We start from the raw sequence: 19,280 nt of genomic DNA on the forward strand, positions 1-19,280 counted from the left end.
TGATATTACACTTAGTGTTTGAGGCTTTTGTGTAATTTTTTGTTAAATATATGTTACTTGCTTTTCTCCCTGACAATGAAACATGAATAAGTTGTACTTAACTGTACTTTGACAGTAAATTAATCCTTTAATGGGCAGGAGTTACTAATGGGTCCAGGCTTTCATTCCTCAGAATGAATGGCTCAGCCATGTTATATAACAAACTTATAACAAGGCTTCAAATGTAATAAGCCTGGTATTTAAGGGATTAAATAAACAAAAGGGTCATTACTTACTGTATGAGATAGAAATTAGTAAACACACAGGACACATGCAGTACTTTAAGAAAGCTTTCTTCTCATTTATTAGCTTCACTCCTGAACACTACCCAAAGTTAACATTTGGCACAAAGACTCTTTGTCTAATTTCCATACAACACCCACTGGGCAACAGAGCAGATCCTATGAACGAACATTTAAAATGTGCTAAAAGATCTGCACGTTCTGATCTTACTCATGTGAATAAAAAAGGAAAAAGAAAATCAACTTTCAAGGGTACAAATGATGATGATAAGGATGACAGTCCAGCAAACATGGCAAGGTTAAGTGAGACAGCACAACACTGAACTCCTCTACACTGCCAGGCACGACAGATATTAACAAGGCCCCTCATATGCAGGACAATTCAGGCTCGTTCTAAAGGCACAACATATTCTATACACACAGAACTCCACAACAGAGCGAAATGATAAGTTAGCAGCTTAAACATCATCGAATTTAAGTTTTACATGGCTTTTGATCTTGAGTGCAAATTATAAGCTTTGCATAATACTACTTTACATCAACAGGCCTAAAGGGTTAGTATCTCATATGCAGAGGTTGAACTGTGAATCTATGTTTTTCTCCCATTAGGTCTCTTTGGCAGTCCTTATGCAAAGCACAATGCAGGCAGGTTTGAACTGAAGTTACAATAAAACAAAATATTTTGATCTCTTAGCATTTTGTGCATGTGTACAGTTGGGTACTACACTGAACTTATGAAATTAGATGAATTATAATTTAAGACATTGACTTTGTGCAGCACATTTGATATTTCATTAAGCATGAAATCAGCACAGTGGCTCTCCACTACACCCAAATGTAATACACAGCTTATGAAGAGTCATAAACAGACGTAAAGCAACACAGCCTCAACAGCGTAAGGCAACAAGAGACAGAGCACACGTATAGACATTCATTTTGTTTTCTCCTATAAACTTTGGTCATTGGTCATTAGGACAATTAATTGTGGATTTGACGGTTCAATATAAGGGTCATTCTACCTTTGCAGTGGCAAATGGTGTCCCACAACTTTAAAGCCAAAGGAAAGTGAGATTTAAAATATCAATAAACCACAGAAAGTGTGTGTATTCTTTGTTCTTTTCCTAATTAAACCCAAAAACTATGATATTTCTTGTTTTGGATTTTTTATTTTTGTGAGATTTAGTCTGCATGAAAAACAGCATGTCACAGCAGTAGCTTGTAGCATGTATGTATTGAAAAAATGCATTGAATTATTGCCTGTCCTATGTAAAGTTAGTAAAGTTATATATATGCATATATACAGTGGTGCCTGAAAGTTTGTGAACCCTTTAGAATTTTTATATTTCTGCATCAAGTTTAAATTTGACCTAAAACTTTATTAGATAAACAAATGACCAAGTCTAATATGTTTTGTCTTATTTGTTTAATTTGGTTCTCTTTATCTGTTTTTTAGGAAATCTGAAGTTTTGGGTCAAATTTATGTAGAAATATAGAAAATTCTAAAAGGTTCACAAACCTTCAAGCACCACTGTATTTATAATACATATACATAACATATATACATATATATAAAGCTCAGATTTTAGTGGTGGTGTTACTTTAGTGAAATGATGTCCAAAATAACAGACAATGTTATACTTTGAATTACATATCAACATCTGTACACTGTTTGTGACTGCAAAGGTAGAACGACCCATAAATAAGATGAAAATAAAATTTCACTTCAGCAGGTACAAGGAGATAAAAAGTAAAATAAATAAAACTGAAATTACATAGGACAAGACTACATGTGCTGGCTAAAACAAAGGCAAAAATTAAGCTAAAAGAAAAAAATACAAACAAGACTACATTTGCAAAGGCAAAAACGCCAGCTTAGAGAAAAGTGAGGTATCTCAAAAGAGAAATTCGATCTTGTGCACAGCAAGCCTTTCTGATTAGAAGCACAGATACTGTAACCCCCCATGACTATCATTTTGAATTGTATGTCAGCTCATAACTACTCATGTGTTAAAGAGATCATACTGCCTTAATGATGCGTATCTACGGCCGTGGCGCCTGTGAGCGTGTATGTATATCCAGAGCTGATACATGCAGTGTTGACAGCATTATTGAGCCGGCTGGCATTGTGCCTGATATTAAATGAGACAGCAGAGACTTGGAGACCGGTCACGTGGAGCGCTGGTTCCTTTTGGTCTCCGTGCAGAGCTGGGAGAGAATGGGCTGCTTTTTCAGCCAAGGCTCCCTCAGAAAATGGAATTTGGACTCTAACAGGGAGGCTTGGCCGCACTGAATGCCCCTTAGTCTCTTGCTTTTGTTTTGTTTTTGGATGGACGGACCGAGTCGAAGAATAATGTTAAGCAGTTAAGCCACTGCCATTTAGCAATTGGACATCTTGCCAGATTTTCTTTAAGTATTTTTTTTTCTTTTGTAAGGTTTAGAGGGCAGGCTGGCTGTTAAATGAAAGCCTTGTTTAACAGACACACCCAAAGGGCCCTGGTCATGTGATCTAGACAGATATATTTTAGAAGTGCTAATATCTTGATGTGCATTTACATTGGAGTATATAAAACAGGGCATTTACTTCAAACAAAAAAAGAAAAAAAAAAAATATGAAAAGTGGAATGGTTTTCCCATGTAAGAGGAACTGCCCTGTCCATACAGTTTCCAAGACTGCATCCGCTGCCAGTTTTACTTATTATAGTCCAACCTACTGAGTTTTAACTTTCCTACACACCAATGCTGACCTTTTTTAAGTATGCAATATTGTTAAGGTGTAAAAAAACATAAATTGAGTGGGAAACACCTAAGGCTATCATGTGAGCCTATAGGAACGTGTCATGAAGGCCCTGAAAAAAGAGAGAAAGGAAGAAATACAGAGAAAGAAAGCTAAAAACTTCTACAGCTGTGTTGGTCCTCTGCTATGCGGCTCGCTGCTGGATGGTGGCGTCGTTACCAGGCTCCTCAGATACACACACGGGTTCCTCCTCCTCCCAGGAGGCACTGCACCAGATGGTGGAGGAGGCGGTGGCCTCAAGGATGGCATAAGAGGCTGCATTTCCTGCTGCTGCTGAGAAAGGGCACTCTCCTCCTCTTCTTCTTTGCCCCCAGGGAACTGGAACTGGCCTGGAACAGGAGGGGGTGGCGGTGGAGGCCGCGGAGGTCCGCTCAGCCTGTAGAGGGCGCTGACCCGCGGGTGCTGAGGCTCCTGAGGAACGGGAGGAGAGGCCAGACTCTCCAGGGAGGAGATGCTCTGGTTCCAGGCCTGCTGCAGGTCTATGGGGATAATCTTAGTGGCCTCTACAGACACGCATGGAGGCAGCGTACCAATACCACCCTTCCACGGGAGGTTCTTCTCTCCGCAAGTGGGAGATGGAGGGGCCACAGACGGGCTCTGACACACCTCCAAAGCAGCAGGGACTGTAGAGGAATAAACCATAAGAAACAGTATGGAAATTCTTTGTAGTAAATCAGTTAAAACATGTCTGGTGTCTGGAATTTGATTCTTTAGTTTTGCACTGGAACTACACACCTGCCTCAAACTATGTTGCTAATGAACAATCTAATTTATGCAAATATAGTCAGCTAGAACATTTTGGGTGTCCACATTTTGCTTCTTTAGTTTTAAACCTATGAAGCTAACGTTGCTAACAAACACTAGAAGTCAATAATCACCCAAACGTTTTTTTATAAATAGATTCCCCAAACTTCCCTCAATGCGCTCAAGCTGCATCCAGATCATCATTAAGGTCACACAGACTTGCTGATGTGGTTTCGGTCACAGTATGACTTACTAAGAACTACAAAAGTGAACAAGACTTTGCTACACTGGGGGCAGCCATTCTTCACAAGTCCTGTGAAGAATTCCGCCTCTTCTTCGCATGTACAATGTCACTTAACATGTCTGCCTGATCGTAATAAAGACCTGAATGCAGTCTGAGTGCATTGAGAGAAGTATTGCAAATGTATTTATGAAAAAGATTCAGATGGCTAGTGTTTGTTAGCCTTGTAGCTTCAGTGCTAAACTAAAGAAGCAAAATTCCAACATCAAACATGTCTTGGCTGAATGGCTAAATCTAAAGTGACCTATGGTCATAGAGTATTATGGTAAACTGGGAGTGTTGGTGCTGTCGTCCCGCTGCTCTCACACGTTCACTCAAGTTTGCTGACGGTGGAGTGGAGGGGCACCGACATCTCAGGGAGCCCTCATGTCTCTGTTACCTTCTGGTTTCTCCCTTTTAGTAAAAGGCTGTAATAACTAGACCTACCGGAGTCTCTGCTGCTCTGGTAATACTGTAATCTGTGATCAGTTACTCTTTACAGAACTAACTCTCTGTGTGTTCTCCTTTCTTTGCCGAGTTGAATAGCTGCCCATCCTGATGCTGTTGCTTCTTCTGCCTTGATCGGGTGCCTACTGCTTGCCAGCCTTCTGGACCGGCTTGACCACCATTGAGCTTCTTGCTGTACAACGCTGTGCAAACCTCACCCTCATGAACTGACCCTCCCGATGCTGCTGCTGCTGTTTAAACTAAAACTAATCTAATTAACCATTGCTCCGCCTGTTTTCCCCGCTTTGTACTATAATACTTTATACTAACGCTGTTTGCTATCTGGTGTCTCAAGGTTTCTTCCTCTTGCTCTTAGGGAGTCACTGGCGACGCTCATGGGGGCTTGGACCCGGATTTTTCTGTAAATCTGCTTTGTGACAACACCTGTTGTAAAAAGTGCTATATAAATAAACTTTGCTTGCTTGCTTGATCTCAAATAATCTCAACTGTTTCTTACACTGTACAGCAGGGAAGGGAAGCTCCAGTCCTGGGGGGCCAGATTGGTGTGCTGGAGCAGTGGAAATCACCAAACTATGCTAGACTGTATCTGTATCTCTGTCCATTTTTATAGATAACAGTATGCCATAGAGTCAGTCACGTGGAAGTGTATTTGAGCTTGGTGGGTATAAACTAGCATCAGTAGCTAGCAAACCTGAAGAAGCAAAATCTGGACAACAAACATTTATCCAGGTTTTGACAGAAACCAATCAAAAAAAGAAACAAAAGGCAAAGGTTTCTTGTCAGTAAGGAGAAAAATATCCTATCCATTGTGTCTGTTTCTATGCACTACATATCATCTTTTAAAAAAGATAGAGACGCTATGAGACTATATTGCTGTTTTCAGGCCTTCCTCCTTTACCTGATTTGGGTCTCTCCTTTGGTGTTTCTGAGGCTTTGCGGGCCACGAAGGTGATCCCAACATCCTCATCTTTGTCTGGCTCTGAACGCTCTCCCTTATTCTCCTCAGACACCAGTGGGACTACTACGGGGTCTGCAGACACATACATACAAACTGCATTACCTATAATGCACCCACTTTCTATATAATCTACACTTAGTTCCCCTGATTAAAGTTACATACGTTTGCTATTCCAGAGACTCAAATCCTGAGCTAAATTATACAACAGCAATAGAGCAATGACAAAATATAAAAGTACAAATTTACCACTTTTATCACCCCTATTAGATGTAAAACAATAATAAAGCTTTCCTGTAACTTTCCTATGGCTCACCTTTGTCTTGCCAGCTGACATTCCTCCTGGGTTTGTCATTGGCATCTTGCTCTTTGGCATCGGAGCCTTTGCGCTGTAAAAGTATGAAGTGTTTGTAAATGACACAACTGTGAATAGGCATCACAAAAGAAACAAAGGACAGATCCTTTTCAAAGCTATCAATAAATACACTGCAAGGATTATGGTAGGTTTTAAAATAAGATGTACAAATGGATTGTCTGTAATTTAAATGTAAAATGTTTCACATGCAAACTACTAAACTACTAAAGGTTCCAGCAAACACAGTGTAAAAATGATTTGTATGATACTATTATTGACTATTGTATTAATTATCTAGCAAAGTTTGAAAAAATTGTGATAGTAATATAATAAAAAACTGCTTAAATACTGATCAGACCTTAAAAACAGATCAGACCTTAAACTGTCTGGATGGACATAGTCCTAATGTTACACTGAGCACACTTAATTGACATCTCTCAGTCCAAGACTCCCAGCCTGCTACACCACTCATACAAAACTAAACACAATAGTGCAAGCAGGGAGAAATTCATAAAAGGAGCTCTATGTATACAGGTGGTGTTATAGACTACTCTGCTCTGTCAGTGGCTCGCTAAAAACTTTACCCAGCTTTTATGTGGTGACATCTTAAAGAAGGTAAGGTTCTTATTCACTTTATGTTCATCCAGGGTATGCTGGCATGGCCAGTCGGACAAACTGATGGAAGACACTCAAACATACAGCTCAGTTATGCTTGCTAGGTTAGCTTTCATTTGGTTGTTAGCTTCTGCTCACTAGGTTTATCCAGCTCAAACAGAGAGAACATGGGGGAACACAGTTCTGTGAAAGCTGTGTGGACAGGACAAGCCAAATCAGCCTTCTGACTGGTAAGGATAATGCTTATGCAAGCTTTACTTAAGATTAGGACCATCCAGTTTCTACCAAAAGGGGACAAATTTGACAAAACATACTGGCCATTTAGTGAACAGTAGATAGTTGTTCAAAAGACATACTTTGTACATGCATTTTGTGCACCCACAAGCAGTAGATTAATCTAATTTAGTCAGAAAACATGAATTTAGGTTCCCTGGGACCTAAATTTACCCCAGTGTGACGTGCATATTTTGCCCAGTGATCGACATATCTTCATGTCTTTCTCTCTTTCCTGTTTAGCCTTCACAGAGACATTCCATGTGACAGAGCCACATCAATCACTCTAAATGTGACACAAAGTCATATACAGATTTGTCACACACAAAGTGTCCTTGCTCAGTTGACACACACACACACACACACACACACACACACACCCTTCCCTCTTTAACACCAGCTCAGCCTGTGTCATGCCTGACTGAGGGACCTAAGCCATGTGTTCGTGGATTTGACCCTGGAGGTTAAGGGCAGAAGCAGATGGCTGAGGCGATGCTGAGCTCTTGCCTTTTTCTGGCTGCGGTCCTTCTTGTGCCTTTTGTAGTGAGTGGATTTGAAGGACTCCAGGCGGTTGCGCATGTTTCTCTGGAACACCTCCCGCTCCTGCCTCTCCTGATCCCCCACTGTCATAAAGTGCCGGCTGTAGTGTGACTGATACTGCAAGAGGAGATGGGGGGAGAGTGATTAAACTTGGTCTATGTTGTGCTAAGTACTAGGGAAGTAAATCTGTGGTCTCTGAGCTATTCAATTTGTTTCTTTAGGAAACACAATTATTTACAAAATGCATGAAAGATGATATTTACATTTGCAAATAGGCTAATGATTATTGTATTCACCAACTTAGTATATTGCTGTTGTCAGAACGAAACCTCGCATCTCCAAAATGGTAACATTCTATCAGAAGGAAAAAACACACTTCACTTCTAATGTAAGTCAATGGAACCAGACTTTTTCCAAGCAATTCTGGGCTGTTTCTTTTGGCCCATTCATTGTGAAATTTACAGACAATGTAAAGGGCAACAGGCATATTCAAATTATGTCAAAAACTGAAAAATGTTAAAAATGGAGATATGAGGTTTTGCTCCGACAGCAGCGATATTTGTCATTGAATATTAACTACAGAATCTGTGTAAAGGCCTATGTATGGTCCAATTTTTGCAGACAAAAAGGTTATTTTGAAAACAAGCACACATATATTAAAGCCATCTTTTACATTGAGTTCACAATACAATTTTTAATTGAATGTACAATTTTTAATTGAACCCAGCGCAGCCTACATGTAGTCATAATCATCCTGACCAATCAGAGCTCTATTGTTATGGTTGCAGTCCATGCAAGTGTACCATCAAAATAGTGGCACAACAGCTCATCTTGCTCATCTTGTTTAATATTCGCTACAAGGTGACTATGTGTGAAAATGTGATTAAAGAAAATATATGGTGGACTACATCTGAAAAGCTGGGGAATGATGATGAGTACCTTATTACACCGACCAGCCACACCATTAAGTGGATCTATCTTTCCTTTAGTGTGTTATATAGCTCTTTATGCATGTAAACAGTCTGCAAAGTTACAAAGCTCAAAGTACATGCCAGAGGTAGTAACTCTCTCCCATAGAACCCACAGCTGCCTGGAACACCTCATTGGAATTCCAGCCCTTTTCCTTTGTAACAACTTTGTAACGTAATCTCATAACACAATCCTTAGCCTTAGTTTGTTCAGTTTTGTAGTCATGTTGAGAAGATGCTGACCTGACTTTCAGGATCAGACTCTGGCTCAAACTAATACGGCAGAACTGACGCCATTGGAAAAATAGCTACAACGGTGTGTACAGCCGCTCAGGAGAGAAGGGTCTGTCTGCAGACTGCAGGACGGGCAGAACATGCAGGGGTGGTTGATCAATCAGAACCGAGTGGGTGAGCTGACCTATCAGAGTACACTGGGCTCATCTCTAAGGGAGGTGGGGCTTAAAGACACAGGAGCTCTAACAGAGTGTTTCAGACGGAGGGAGAATAGAGATATACAGTAGAAATGTGCCATCAAATATCAACTCTAAACATCTGTCTGATGCAGACCTTTCAAATATTGATAAGACTCTGACATCACCGGGCTCTAAGTTTTTTCTTAATTAGTTCTTGAGAAAGGTCATAAGAAAAAGTTTACATCAGCTTCCTGATGTGTTGTTAAGCCGCAGAACTGTCTGCGCCTTTGTGCTTTTGAGCGTGTGTAGATTCTGTTCTTACCTAAGAACAAATCCCAAATAAGAAAACATTGGTGAATGTCAGAGTCTTCATGAAAACTGCATAAGTGGGTTTTAAGAAGAAATTTCTCCTGAAGAAGTTGGTGAATGAGGCCCATTGTGTATCCCTATTTGTGTGTGTCTGTGTGTGTACCCGTCTCCTAGGCTTGTAGAGGTTTCCAGCCAGCACGTGATGTGTCTCTGTCTCCTCCTCTACCTTTGCACCAGGGTTTGTGTCAATCACCTGAAGGTCCAGACACACCCCGCTGCCGTTCTCCCTTCTGTAAACACAACAAATCAATGAGGTCATTGCTTATAAACAGACGACAACCTACAGTAAATGTTGCAGACAGTTTATTTACTATCCCATCCTACAAACTCTAAAGCATATGGACACATATAAACACATTGAGTTTGTACTTACAGGTAGTTGGTAACATTGGTCGCCTCAGGGAAGGATGTTCTACTGGCCATAGAGGGCAGCGAGAGTCTAGCAGAAGTCAAAATGTTCCCACCCTGACAGACAGAGAGGAGGTAAGAAGTCACTGGCTATTTTTCATAGTGAGTGAATGCATGTTTGTGTGTGTGTGTGTGTGTGTGTGTGTGTGTGTGTGTACAGACATGCGCTTGCATGTGGCCTCCATTTAGAGTTCAAGGCTCTCAAGCCTATTCATTGTCCTTTGTAGAACTGGACTGATCTCTGTGATAATGGACCTCTCAGGCAGGCAGTAATATGGGACCTGCGTCTGCACCTTACTCATTACGAACATACACACACTCAGTTCTGGCATATGGCTGGGTAATCACTCTCGACATGGCTAATCATGGTGGTTTAAACCACTGCATATGTCTGTACTGTCTCTCGGCACTCTGCGGTCCGCAGAAATGAAACAAATTCAGAAAGCAGAAATGAAAACATCTCAGATAACAATGTCAAACAGACCAAGAACCAGTGATATTGAAGCAGAAGAAAATGCTTGCTGTAAGGCATAAATGAGTCCTACATGAGCAAACATACTAATTACATTAATCCGGTGGAAACATACATAAAGAACACATTCTTTATGATACTTCAACATGCTTTAAGAAACTGCAAGTGTAGACAGAGACTTTCCAAAAAAATGTTCAACAACAATTTTCACCAAAACCCATTAAATCCTTCCTACTTGGTCACAGAAAACATTTTGAATTCTGTTTTCTCTCTCATTCTGTGGGTGGTCAGGGAGAAAGAGGACCATCCATGTTTCTAATATTAAACTGAACAACTCCACTCAGGAAGCTGAGTGCGATGAAACTCAAGGCTAGAGGAAATGACATTCTTCAACCTCTTAAGCGCTGGGCGATAATTTCAGTGGATGCACCCGCAGAATGTTCCAGAAACCTGTTAGCCTGAGTTTGCGGTACTGTGTTTCATTTGATACATACATTATATGGCTAAAAGTATGTAGACACCTGACCATCACACCAATATGAGCTTGTTGGACATCCAAAAACCATGGCCATTAATATGAAGTTGCCCCCCAGTTTGCGACTATAATAGCCTCCACTCTTTTGGGAAGCCTTTCCACAAGATTTTGGAGTGTGTCTGTGGGAATTTGTACCCATTCAGTCAAAAGAGCATTTGTGACGGCAGGCACTGATGCTGGACAAGAAGGCCAGGCTTATAATCAAGGTTCCAGTTCATCCCAAAGGTGTTCAGTGGGGTTGAGGTCAGGCCTCTGTGCGGCCTCTGGAATTCCTACACAGCTATCTTCGAGTCCATCATCCACAACCATCTGGTTTGCTTCCTTCACCTAACAATAATGACCCAAACCCTAGTGCATAATCAGGACAGCGGAGAGGATCACTCGATGTAGTCTGCCAATGCTTCAGGACATCAACAACAGCAAGGTGATGAAGTGTGCTGGCAGCAGACCCTCTCGTCTTGGACGTCAACTCTTTCTGCCACTTCTCTCTGGTAGAAGATTCAGAGCCAGCACAACCAGACATGCTAACAGCTTTTTTTTTTTTCCTTCTTTCTTTTTTCTCTATATACATCTCTTGAACTCAGCTAACATTGGCTGTTTGTTTATTATTATTATTCATTCTATATTCTATTTATTGTATTTTATTTTTAGTTTAATACTTGTTAATAGACTAGTCTGTTTAGTTACATGTTTAATTCCCTGACCGGATGACCATGTGTGTACTCAACAAGACAAATTTCTTATGTGTGTAACATACTTTGCGAAACAGTAAATCACAGAAAAGTGATTCTGATTCAGATTTCTTCTGATTCTGTCCTCTCTGTGTGTTCCTCCCACAGTCCAAAGACATGCAGTCAGATGAATTGGAGACACTAAATTGGCCCTAGGTGTGAGTGTGTGTGACTGTGTACATCTGTGTGTCTGCACTGTGATGGACTGGCGACCTCTCCAGAGTGTTTCCTGCCTTCCACCCAATGAGCACTGGGATGGGCTCCAGCACCCCCCGCCACCCAAGAGGATAAGCGGTTTAGAAAATGTATGTATGTGTGTGACCTGTGGAGATTCAACAAAGGAGATCTCGTGGTGAACAGAGAGGAAAGAGGGAAAAACAGATCACTCACAACCATCAACCTAGCTCAGCAAAAACACAAAGTTCATCAACCGTTCATTAAAACACAGACAGTGCAGTTTACATTAGAGAGATCAAATGTTTATTAAAAAAGGTATCAGGTAAAAGAGATTGTCCAACTGTCTGAATATGAGTCCTGCCTTCTCTCTCTGTCTCATGAGTCTCCTGATGTAATTCAGTCCTCTCAGGGGATTAATACAAATCTGAATACCAGCATTCACACTGATTATCACCCTTCTGGGGCCTCAACCACTCACTCCTTCTCTCTCCCTCTCTCTCTCTCTCTCCCTCTCTCTGATGTCAGTGTGGTTGATCAGTATCTTTGGTGTGGCTGCGTTCAGGTAGCAGAGGCTTGCAGTGAGCCAGAGCTGGCAGAGACACTTCGGCGTCAGTGCGGACAACAAAGAAGGGGATTATCCTCTCTTTTATGAAGCCAGAAAGAGAGAGAGAGAGATCTCAGAGTCTCTGTTCTTCTCTTTAGAGCATGAGAGAGAGAACAGGTTCGCAGAGCCTGCTTTTGCTCCTCAAGAGAGCCAGAAAGACCAAAGAGATCTAAGTACCTGTAATTTCTCCTGTCTATGAAGCCCAAAAGCGAATGCTCAGAAGTTCCTCTACACAGACATAGAGAGAACAGGGCATCCTCTCCAGAACAAGAGCCACTTAGAGCTTCACATTCTCCTTTTTCTTGGCTCAAAGTATTTTTGTTGGAGTTAACATATTAGAAAGACACTAGTCTAGACATTACCAATTCACACAGAACACATGGCAAATGACATTCTGCTCTATTCCTAAAGCCTTCCTGAGTGAGGCAGCCTCTAGGAGAATATTGCACTTGCATATTAATCCAGAGTTTCACAAGCCATGTTAAAAAGGAGAAGGGTGAGACCAGTAACTTGAACAGACACTGGCAGAGCAGAGAGGACTGCACCTGATTTACTGAGGTGCAGCACCACCCAGTGGTCACAACCCAATGTGCAATTTTCCACATCAGTGTGCAAGTCATCATTATGAAGTCAACAGCAGAATTGCTGCCATAAGCTTTAAACAAGCACAAACACAAGTCAACAAACACAAAAAACAAATAAGCAATCACACAAACAAACAAAGTTAACAAATAACAAGTCAAACAAACCCCAAACTATTAACCTTAAACTTCCCCTGGACAGGCTTTGCACCAGAACACTTCACAAGATTCATGCATATAATTTCAGTCATATCTGGGACAAAACAGCATCCTTTTCTAATGAAAAAGACTGATAGAATCTTTACCTGATCAATAACACTAATGGCATCTCTGATGTTGATTTTCTGATAGGCCTCCCAGAGTTCGCTTTTGTGATATACAGATTTTCGCAACAGCAGCTTACTCAGATAGTTTTTGTCAAACTGCTCCCACCTGCAGAAAATACATGACAAACAAATTCAGAACAGCTATGATCACGACTACACAGGTAAACAGCCTTTTTGTGACATGAATGTGTAACATATTCACATACACACACACACACACACACACACACACACACACACACACAGTTGCAAAAGTTTGAATACTCCTTAACACGAAAATAAGCACATACGCAGTTAATTTCCTGGTAGCTAAAGAGCAAAGTTTGGTCCCACAGTTTTCCTTGAAGCGCCCAGTCATCACATGGATTCCATCATTAGCACACCTAATTTAATTTAATGGAGCACTGATTACAGAAAAAACAGCTAGTAGATGACTACAAATAACACTGGCATTCCTCGTGGAGAGGTCTGGAAATGGTTAAATGAACATACTGACACATAAAATCACTACTTGTTGTATTAACGTTATTCGTATGTATTCGAGTATTAATGTTTTTCTGACCAAATACACTCTGACTTTTAACACTACTTTTCTCAGGTACCTAAAACACTTGCCCACATATAATCTGAGGCATGTATTATGTTACAAATTTGGACTGACGAAGAACTTCATCAAGGCTGAACTTGTGTATCTGGTGAATACATTTCCTAAGATAGGTGATGCTGAGATCATATAAGGGATTAATGTACGTTCTCAAATTCAATCTCAAACTAAAACTTAGTTTCAATCTAAAACTTTTTGGTGACTTTTTTTGTTATTCATTCAAGCTCACCTATTCTTCAAGAGAGAAATTTGTTTAAACATAACTGAACACAACCTATTTAAAATACATTCAGAGTATGAAAAGTCTTATTAAAGTGAAACTGACTTGTCCCTCCAGTGATGGTATCCATTCAGACCAGCAATGTCTTCAATTGCAGCCAGAATATGGTCAAAGGCCTGAGTGAGAGAGAGAAAGAGGTAGTCCAGTAATTAAAGCTGTGATGCCTTTGCTTTTGTGTTTGTCCAAGCCTAAACTCTTATAAAAGAAAATGGTTCTATATAGAACCATGAACACTCAAAGAACGCTTTGCATGATTAAAGGGTTCTTTGCATCATAAAAAGGGTTCTTCAGATAGAGAATGTGCTGTAGATTGTTCTGCATAGAATAATTTTGAAAAACAAGCTTGACATTGTAACAATAGAAGAGCCCTTTTGGTACTATATAGAACCCTTTTCAAAAAGGTTCTAGATAGAGCCATATATAACACATTCTCCATCAATCTGAAGAACGCTTTTGAGATGCAAAGAACCCTTCAATCATGCAAAGGGTTCTTTGAGTGTTCATGGTTCTATATAGAACCATTTTCTTTACTAAAGAACCCTTGAAGAACCATCTTTTTTAAGAGTGTTGAGAATCTACAGTCTCTTCTCACTATTGATCTGAAACAGCTTTAGAGCGTCATAGTAACTTAGCGGTTTAGTCAGGTGTGAAGTCTCTATGTCTCTCTAACCACTGAAGCCTCTCTGTTCTCTGTTCATTGGTGCAGTGATGCTGAAGCCCGCTCTATCTTTAGCTGTGGTTCCAGCATGCTCAGCAGGTCTCTCTAAGCTCACACACAGGAGGATGCATGACATTCAGAGTGAGAGTGGAGGACGCAGGGCCAGCAGGGGCTTTGAGACCCCCTCCTCTGTATTTCCTACGGGACTGTCACTAGGGAGAGAAAACGGTGTCTGTCTCTCTCTGGGAATGTGTTTTGTGTGTGTGTGTGTGTGTGTGTGTGTGTGTGTGTGTGTGAGGGATAGCAGGGGGCACTCTGGCCAAAAAGAACTCTGATGATTAATTCATTGGACAGAAAGTCTAACATCAGTCCTGCACAGCTCACCTTTAACTGCAGGTGCTGGTGCTTCCACCACAGATAAGAAACAGATATCAACAACAAGGTCAAACTTACTGAGAGAGAGAGAGATAAAGAAAGAATAAGAGACAGACAGAGAATAAGAGAGAGAGAGAGAGAGAGAGGAGAGAGAGAGAGAGAGAGAGAGAGAGAGAAAGAGAGAGAGAGAGAGAGAGAGAGAGAGACAGAGGCAGAGGCAGAGAGAGAGAAAAAGAGAGAGAAATGGGTATACAGAGACAGGTAGAAAACAGACTGATAGAAAAAGAGAGAGTGAGGGAGAGAGAAAGAGAAACTACGACAGAGGCAGACAGAGAGAGGCAGAAAGAGAGAGAGACAGAAAGATAGACACAGAGAGAAAGAGAGAGAGACAGGCAGTTAGGAAGAGTGACAGTGTCACAGAAATTGATAGAGAGAGAGACAGACATGCAGAGAAACAGAAAGACAGACAGTCAGACAGAGACAGATAGAAAGAGCATAATATAAAAGTAAATAAATAAATAAACTTTGACTTGAAAGAGCAACACAAACAGACAGACTGACAGAGGGAGAAACAGACATACAGAGATGCAGAAAAACAGACAGAGAGAGAGAGAGACAGAGATAGACAGGCAGACAGAAAACACAAGACAGACAGACATCAGTGCTGCATGTATTGACTTACACGCTCGTGGATCTCCTCATTAATGGTGGGTTTTCTGTTGGTGCTGCGAGGAACCTTTAACCATTTCACCAGAGGCTTGATGGTCAGGCCCTGTGAGACAGAGATGGAAAATCACTCACACAATCAATCCTGACATTTTACTGTGGCACAACAAAATCTGTAAAATCCAGACAATTAATCCTCAATTAAATTAAACACGTCCACGTTTACTTTCACTCAGTCTGTTTGCTCATTTTTTTCTCTGAAGGTCAGAAAATTTACAGAAATTACATCTCTTCATGCTCAGATGGCTCTGCTGCATGAAACCTACCAGGCAATCCTTCGCAAGAAAAGCTGCAATGAATGAAAGCTAGCTAGCATTAGCAAACCAAATCATGCTTTTACCAGTTTTCAAGATGGCTAGATGGCTGCACGATCAATCGTCTTTGTATCATAATGGCGATACAAGTAATGGCGATTTCATGGTAAACACATCTTTAAGAGTTGTGATGACAGAACAAATTGCCTCATACACTCAGTATCAGAGAGATGTTTTTACATTGTCGGCACAAACAGTTAGAAGCCTAATGAGTGCATCTCTGCGCTGGGATTGAACCCTGCGCTCCCATGTGGGGAAATGAGCAACCCCTCATCCTGAACTACAAGCTGCAAGAACGCATCAAACATTAGGATCATTCTCACATCTAGTATTGTGTAAGTGTAACAAACATATTTAATAACTAAAAAAATAAATAAACAAAAGTTATTATCTCTTCTTGCATGTCCATATAATATATTTAGCCTTTATAGTAAAAGCTGTTGCAATAACCCTAACCCAGGATTGTCACCGGCTATGCAAGATAACGCTGGGAGTATGCACGGGTACTCGAGTATTCGGTTCAAGATGCCAGTATTCTGATACAAAAATCACTGTTTGGCTGTTCATTTTATCAGGGAAAGACGGAGAAAATATATTCAGACCAACAATTCAGTGAAACACTAACTGATTTTATGTTTTAACGGTGCTCTAAAATATGTGCGCAAGTCTGCTACTACAAAACACGAGTGTCTTAACGTAAGACTGCTGCCAAGGACATGTTGTTACAGACGTGACTAGGAGAGTGAGGCGAGGTATGGCACAGCCTTTAGGCTAAGTAGTATAACTAACTTACTGTAGGTGATGGTAGCTAGGTGCAGAAATAGTGAAAACATTTTCGTCTGACAAACTAACATGTTGGCACATCATCTACCTATAAAAAGACAACAAGTTCTTATCAGCATCCATGTTGTGCCGGTCAGCTCTGGTAGATGAAGCCTCCATCACTCACCCAACACGAAAACCTACTGATTTCCCTCAGCTATTTTAAAATATGTCCAGAGAATTTGTTGAGAGGAGAACTGTTGTGTTCCGGATTTGTCAAATGCTAGAGGGCGCTCCCGAGCGAGTGGAAGATGAGTGGGTTAGCAAAAAGACTGTTGGACTCCTGAACACTATAGCCAACTGTAGCTTTGAGTCCAACAGAGCACAGATGCCTCTCTGGGTGGTTTGGAAAGCCCTTCCTCTCCCCGTCACCCAGCACAATGCTAGCCAGCACAGGTATCTGTTAGCTGACGTGACAGAACTGGAAGTTAGTGTTCTCCTTTGAGTGTGTACAGCTGTCAAATGATGCTGCGTTAGCGGCAGTTTGAAAAGATGCAGCGGCTGGCTTTCAATGACTCAAAGGAAGTTTGTGTTTGTGTCTGCAATATATCTGGTACCATGTGATTGGTGGAGTCCTAAGTAGTGGGTGGTCGCCCGTTGCGTCTGATTACAGCTGGGTGATATGGCCAAAAATTTTATCACGATAAAAAATTTCATATCAATCGATATTGATATTTATCATGATAAATGTCAAATCATTATGAGTTTATAGGCTGATTTTCACTCCTGAGTGCAAGCTAAATAAACCAGAGGGTTAATTGTGGTTTTAAACTATTCTTTATGATCAAAACATAACAAACACTTGCCAAACAGAGGAACATTTGACAAATCTGTCATGGCACAGTTGGAGAAAGCTAGTTTCCAAGCTATTTTTTACCAGATGGTTAAAGCAGCACAGCCGCAATTTTTGTAATATTCATAATTTAAAAGAAAAACAGATTATTTTTAGCTGTCTGGAGACGAGTGCTAAGGTATCTGGATACCCTAAACTATTTAGTTTCTCAACAACATCAGCTTAGTATGAACAACAAACATTAGCTGGCTTGGTGATGGATCACACCACCTTACTCGTATCACTCATAGTATTCAAACACAAGCTAGCAGACATATGGAGTTATGTATCCTGTCATAGTAGTTTGAGGGGTGGAAGAACTGCAATATATCTGACACACTGTGTAAAAAACGGACCTCAGTGGCATTAACTGCAGTGTGATGCTGGCTACCCACATAGGTACTGCCTCTTAAAACTGTAAAACACTGGCCATTGTTTCCCACACATACACTTTATTTATATTTTAATGACCAACGAAGTATATGGCGACCCATTTTAGTCCCCACTCATTCCCTCACTGAATCATGTTGAAAAAGCCCTCTCATGGCGACAACAGAGTAGTGTTGCCTTTCTTGCAGAGGAAAATGCCACCAGGGCTGTCCCTAGAATGTGGAGGTATAAGGAGAGGTCTATTATATAGATATGTTTCTAATATTTATATCGAGGAAAGTTATATCGTAATAATTATTAATTATTGTTTTATTGCCCAGCCATGTCTAACAAACCCGAAAGATTAACGAGAGGCTGGTCTCCTCACTACAAATTCTCTGGTACACATAAGTCACAGTGGTGCACATGCATGGTGCAAATCAGGCAGAGGACACGGATTGGGTAGCGACAAATCAGCATGATTTAACGTGTTTATCTGCACACTCTTACACTGGTTCTATCGCCTAAAAAGGTAAGCCTAAGCTCTACGTTAATGTCGACTGAGGTCCTTTTTTTCTAGTTTTTTCCTTCCGTATGTTAATCGATTATCTGTTCTTTAATCCTTCCAGGTAACTGAACATCAAAATTCAACAAAAAAGTCATACCTAGATAATACTGGAATAATGTTGTTATAGGCAGGTAATTGCTTTAAAAGTAATTATTGGCATCAGACAGATGTTAGGATTTGATGGTGTATTTAGTGTATTCCGGAAGAGCAGAACATCTGGGTAACAATGGGCTGCTGCGCTAAAGTGTCTGCATTTTGATCATTTTTTGCTTTTGTAACCCTATAGAAATAGATGTTAGATTTCTCAGTAATGCAAATCCAAGTAGTCCCAATTTCTACATTTTATAAATGTTCATGTATCAGAATCAGCAGATATATACAGGAATAATATCAGATATATTGATATATCCCTAATTCTCACATTTGGCCTTGTGAACCCTAAACCTCTACATGCAGGGCTACACTTCAATTCTTCACACTAGTAACAAAGTAACTTACACAAAAGTTCACAGTAGTTACCGAATCATTTACAGTAGTTGCTTAATAATATACATCTTAAGAACATAACAATGCGCTGAGTTTAAGGGTTTAAGTTAAATGGCATCACATCATGTTCCTCTCTTGCCACTGAGTTGTGTCTGGCACACAGTGCATCTGAATAGCAGTCCTGAAGTCCTGCTTGATACAGTGATACGAGACAGTGATTGCACTGTTGACTGTCAGATATTTATGTGTCGGTTGTCCAAGGTGGTGAACGGCCTCAGGCGATAATAGGCTGTTGTTGCAGTTTGACAGGTGAGTGTGATGGTGTTTGGTTTGCCGATTCACTTCGCCTACTGGAAA

The 19,280-nt window shown here is 40.7% G+C and overlaps 1 protein-coding gene across 1 annotated transcript in view; it reads right to left on the reverse strand.

Moving 5' to 3' along the window:
* Window positions 1-316: 316 nt before the first annotated feature.
* The window catches only part of slc9a5 (solute carrier family 9 member A5), a 55,664-nt gene continuing 36,700 nt past the window's right edge, over window positions 317-19,280 (reverse strand). Inside the window, exons 8-16 of the mRNA XM_036583879.1 lie at window positions 15,489-15,578; window positions 13,819-13,889; window positions 12,869-12,995; window positions 9,429-9,520; window positions 9,159-9,285; window positions 7,273-7,422; window positions 5,839-5,911; window positions 5,466-5,597; window positions 317-3,698 (exon numbers count right to left, since the gene is read on the reverse strand). Of these exons, the coding sequence (XP_036439772.1) occupies window positions 3,178-3,698; window positions 5,466-5,597; window positions 5,839-5,911; window positions 7,273-7,422; window positions 9,159-9,285; window positions 9,429-9,520; window positions 12,869-12,995; window positions 13,819-13,889; window positions 15,489-15,578 (1,383 nt within the window). The 3' untranslated portion in view covers window positions 317-3,177. The remainder of the gene's footprint in view (window positions 3,699-5,465; window positions 5,598-5,838; window positions 5,912-7,272; window positions 7,423-9,158; window positions 9,286-9,428; window positions 9,521-12,868; window positions 12,996-13,818; window positions 13,890-15,488; window positions 15,579-19,280) is intronic.

This window comes from Colossoma macropomum, unplaced genomic scaffold (assembly GCF_904425465.1).
Source record: "Colossoma macropomum unplaced genomic scaffold, Colossoma_macropomum, whole genome shotgun sequence".
NCBI classification, from domain to species: Eukaryota; Metazoa; Chordata; class Actinopteri; order Characiformes; family Serrasalmidae; genus Colossoma; species Colossoma macropomum.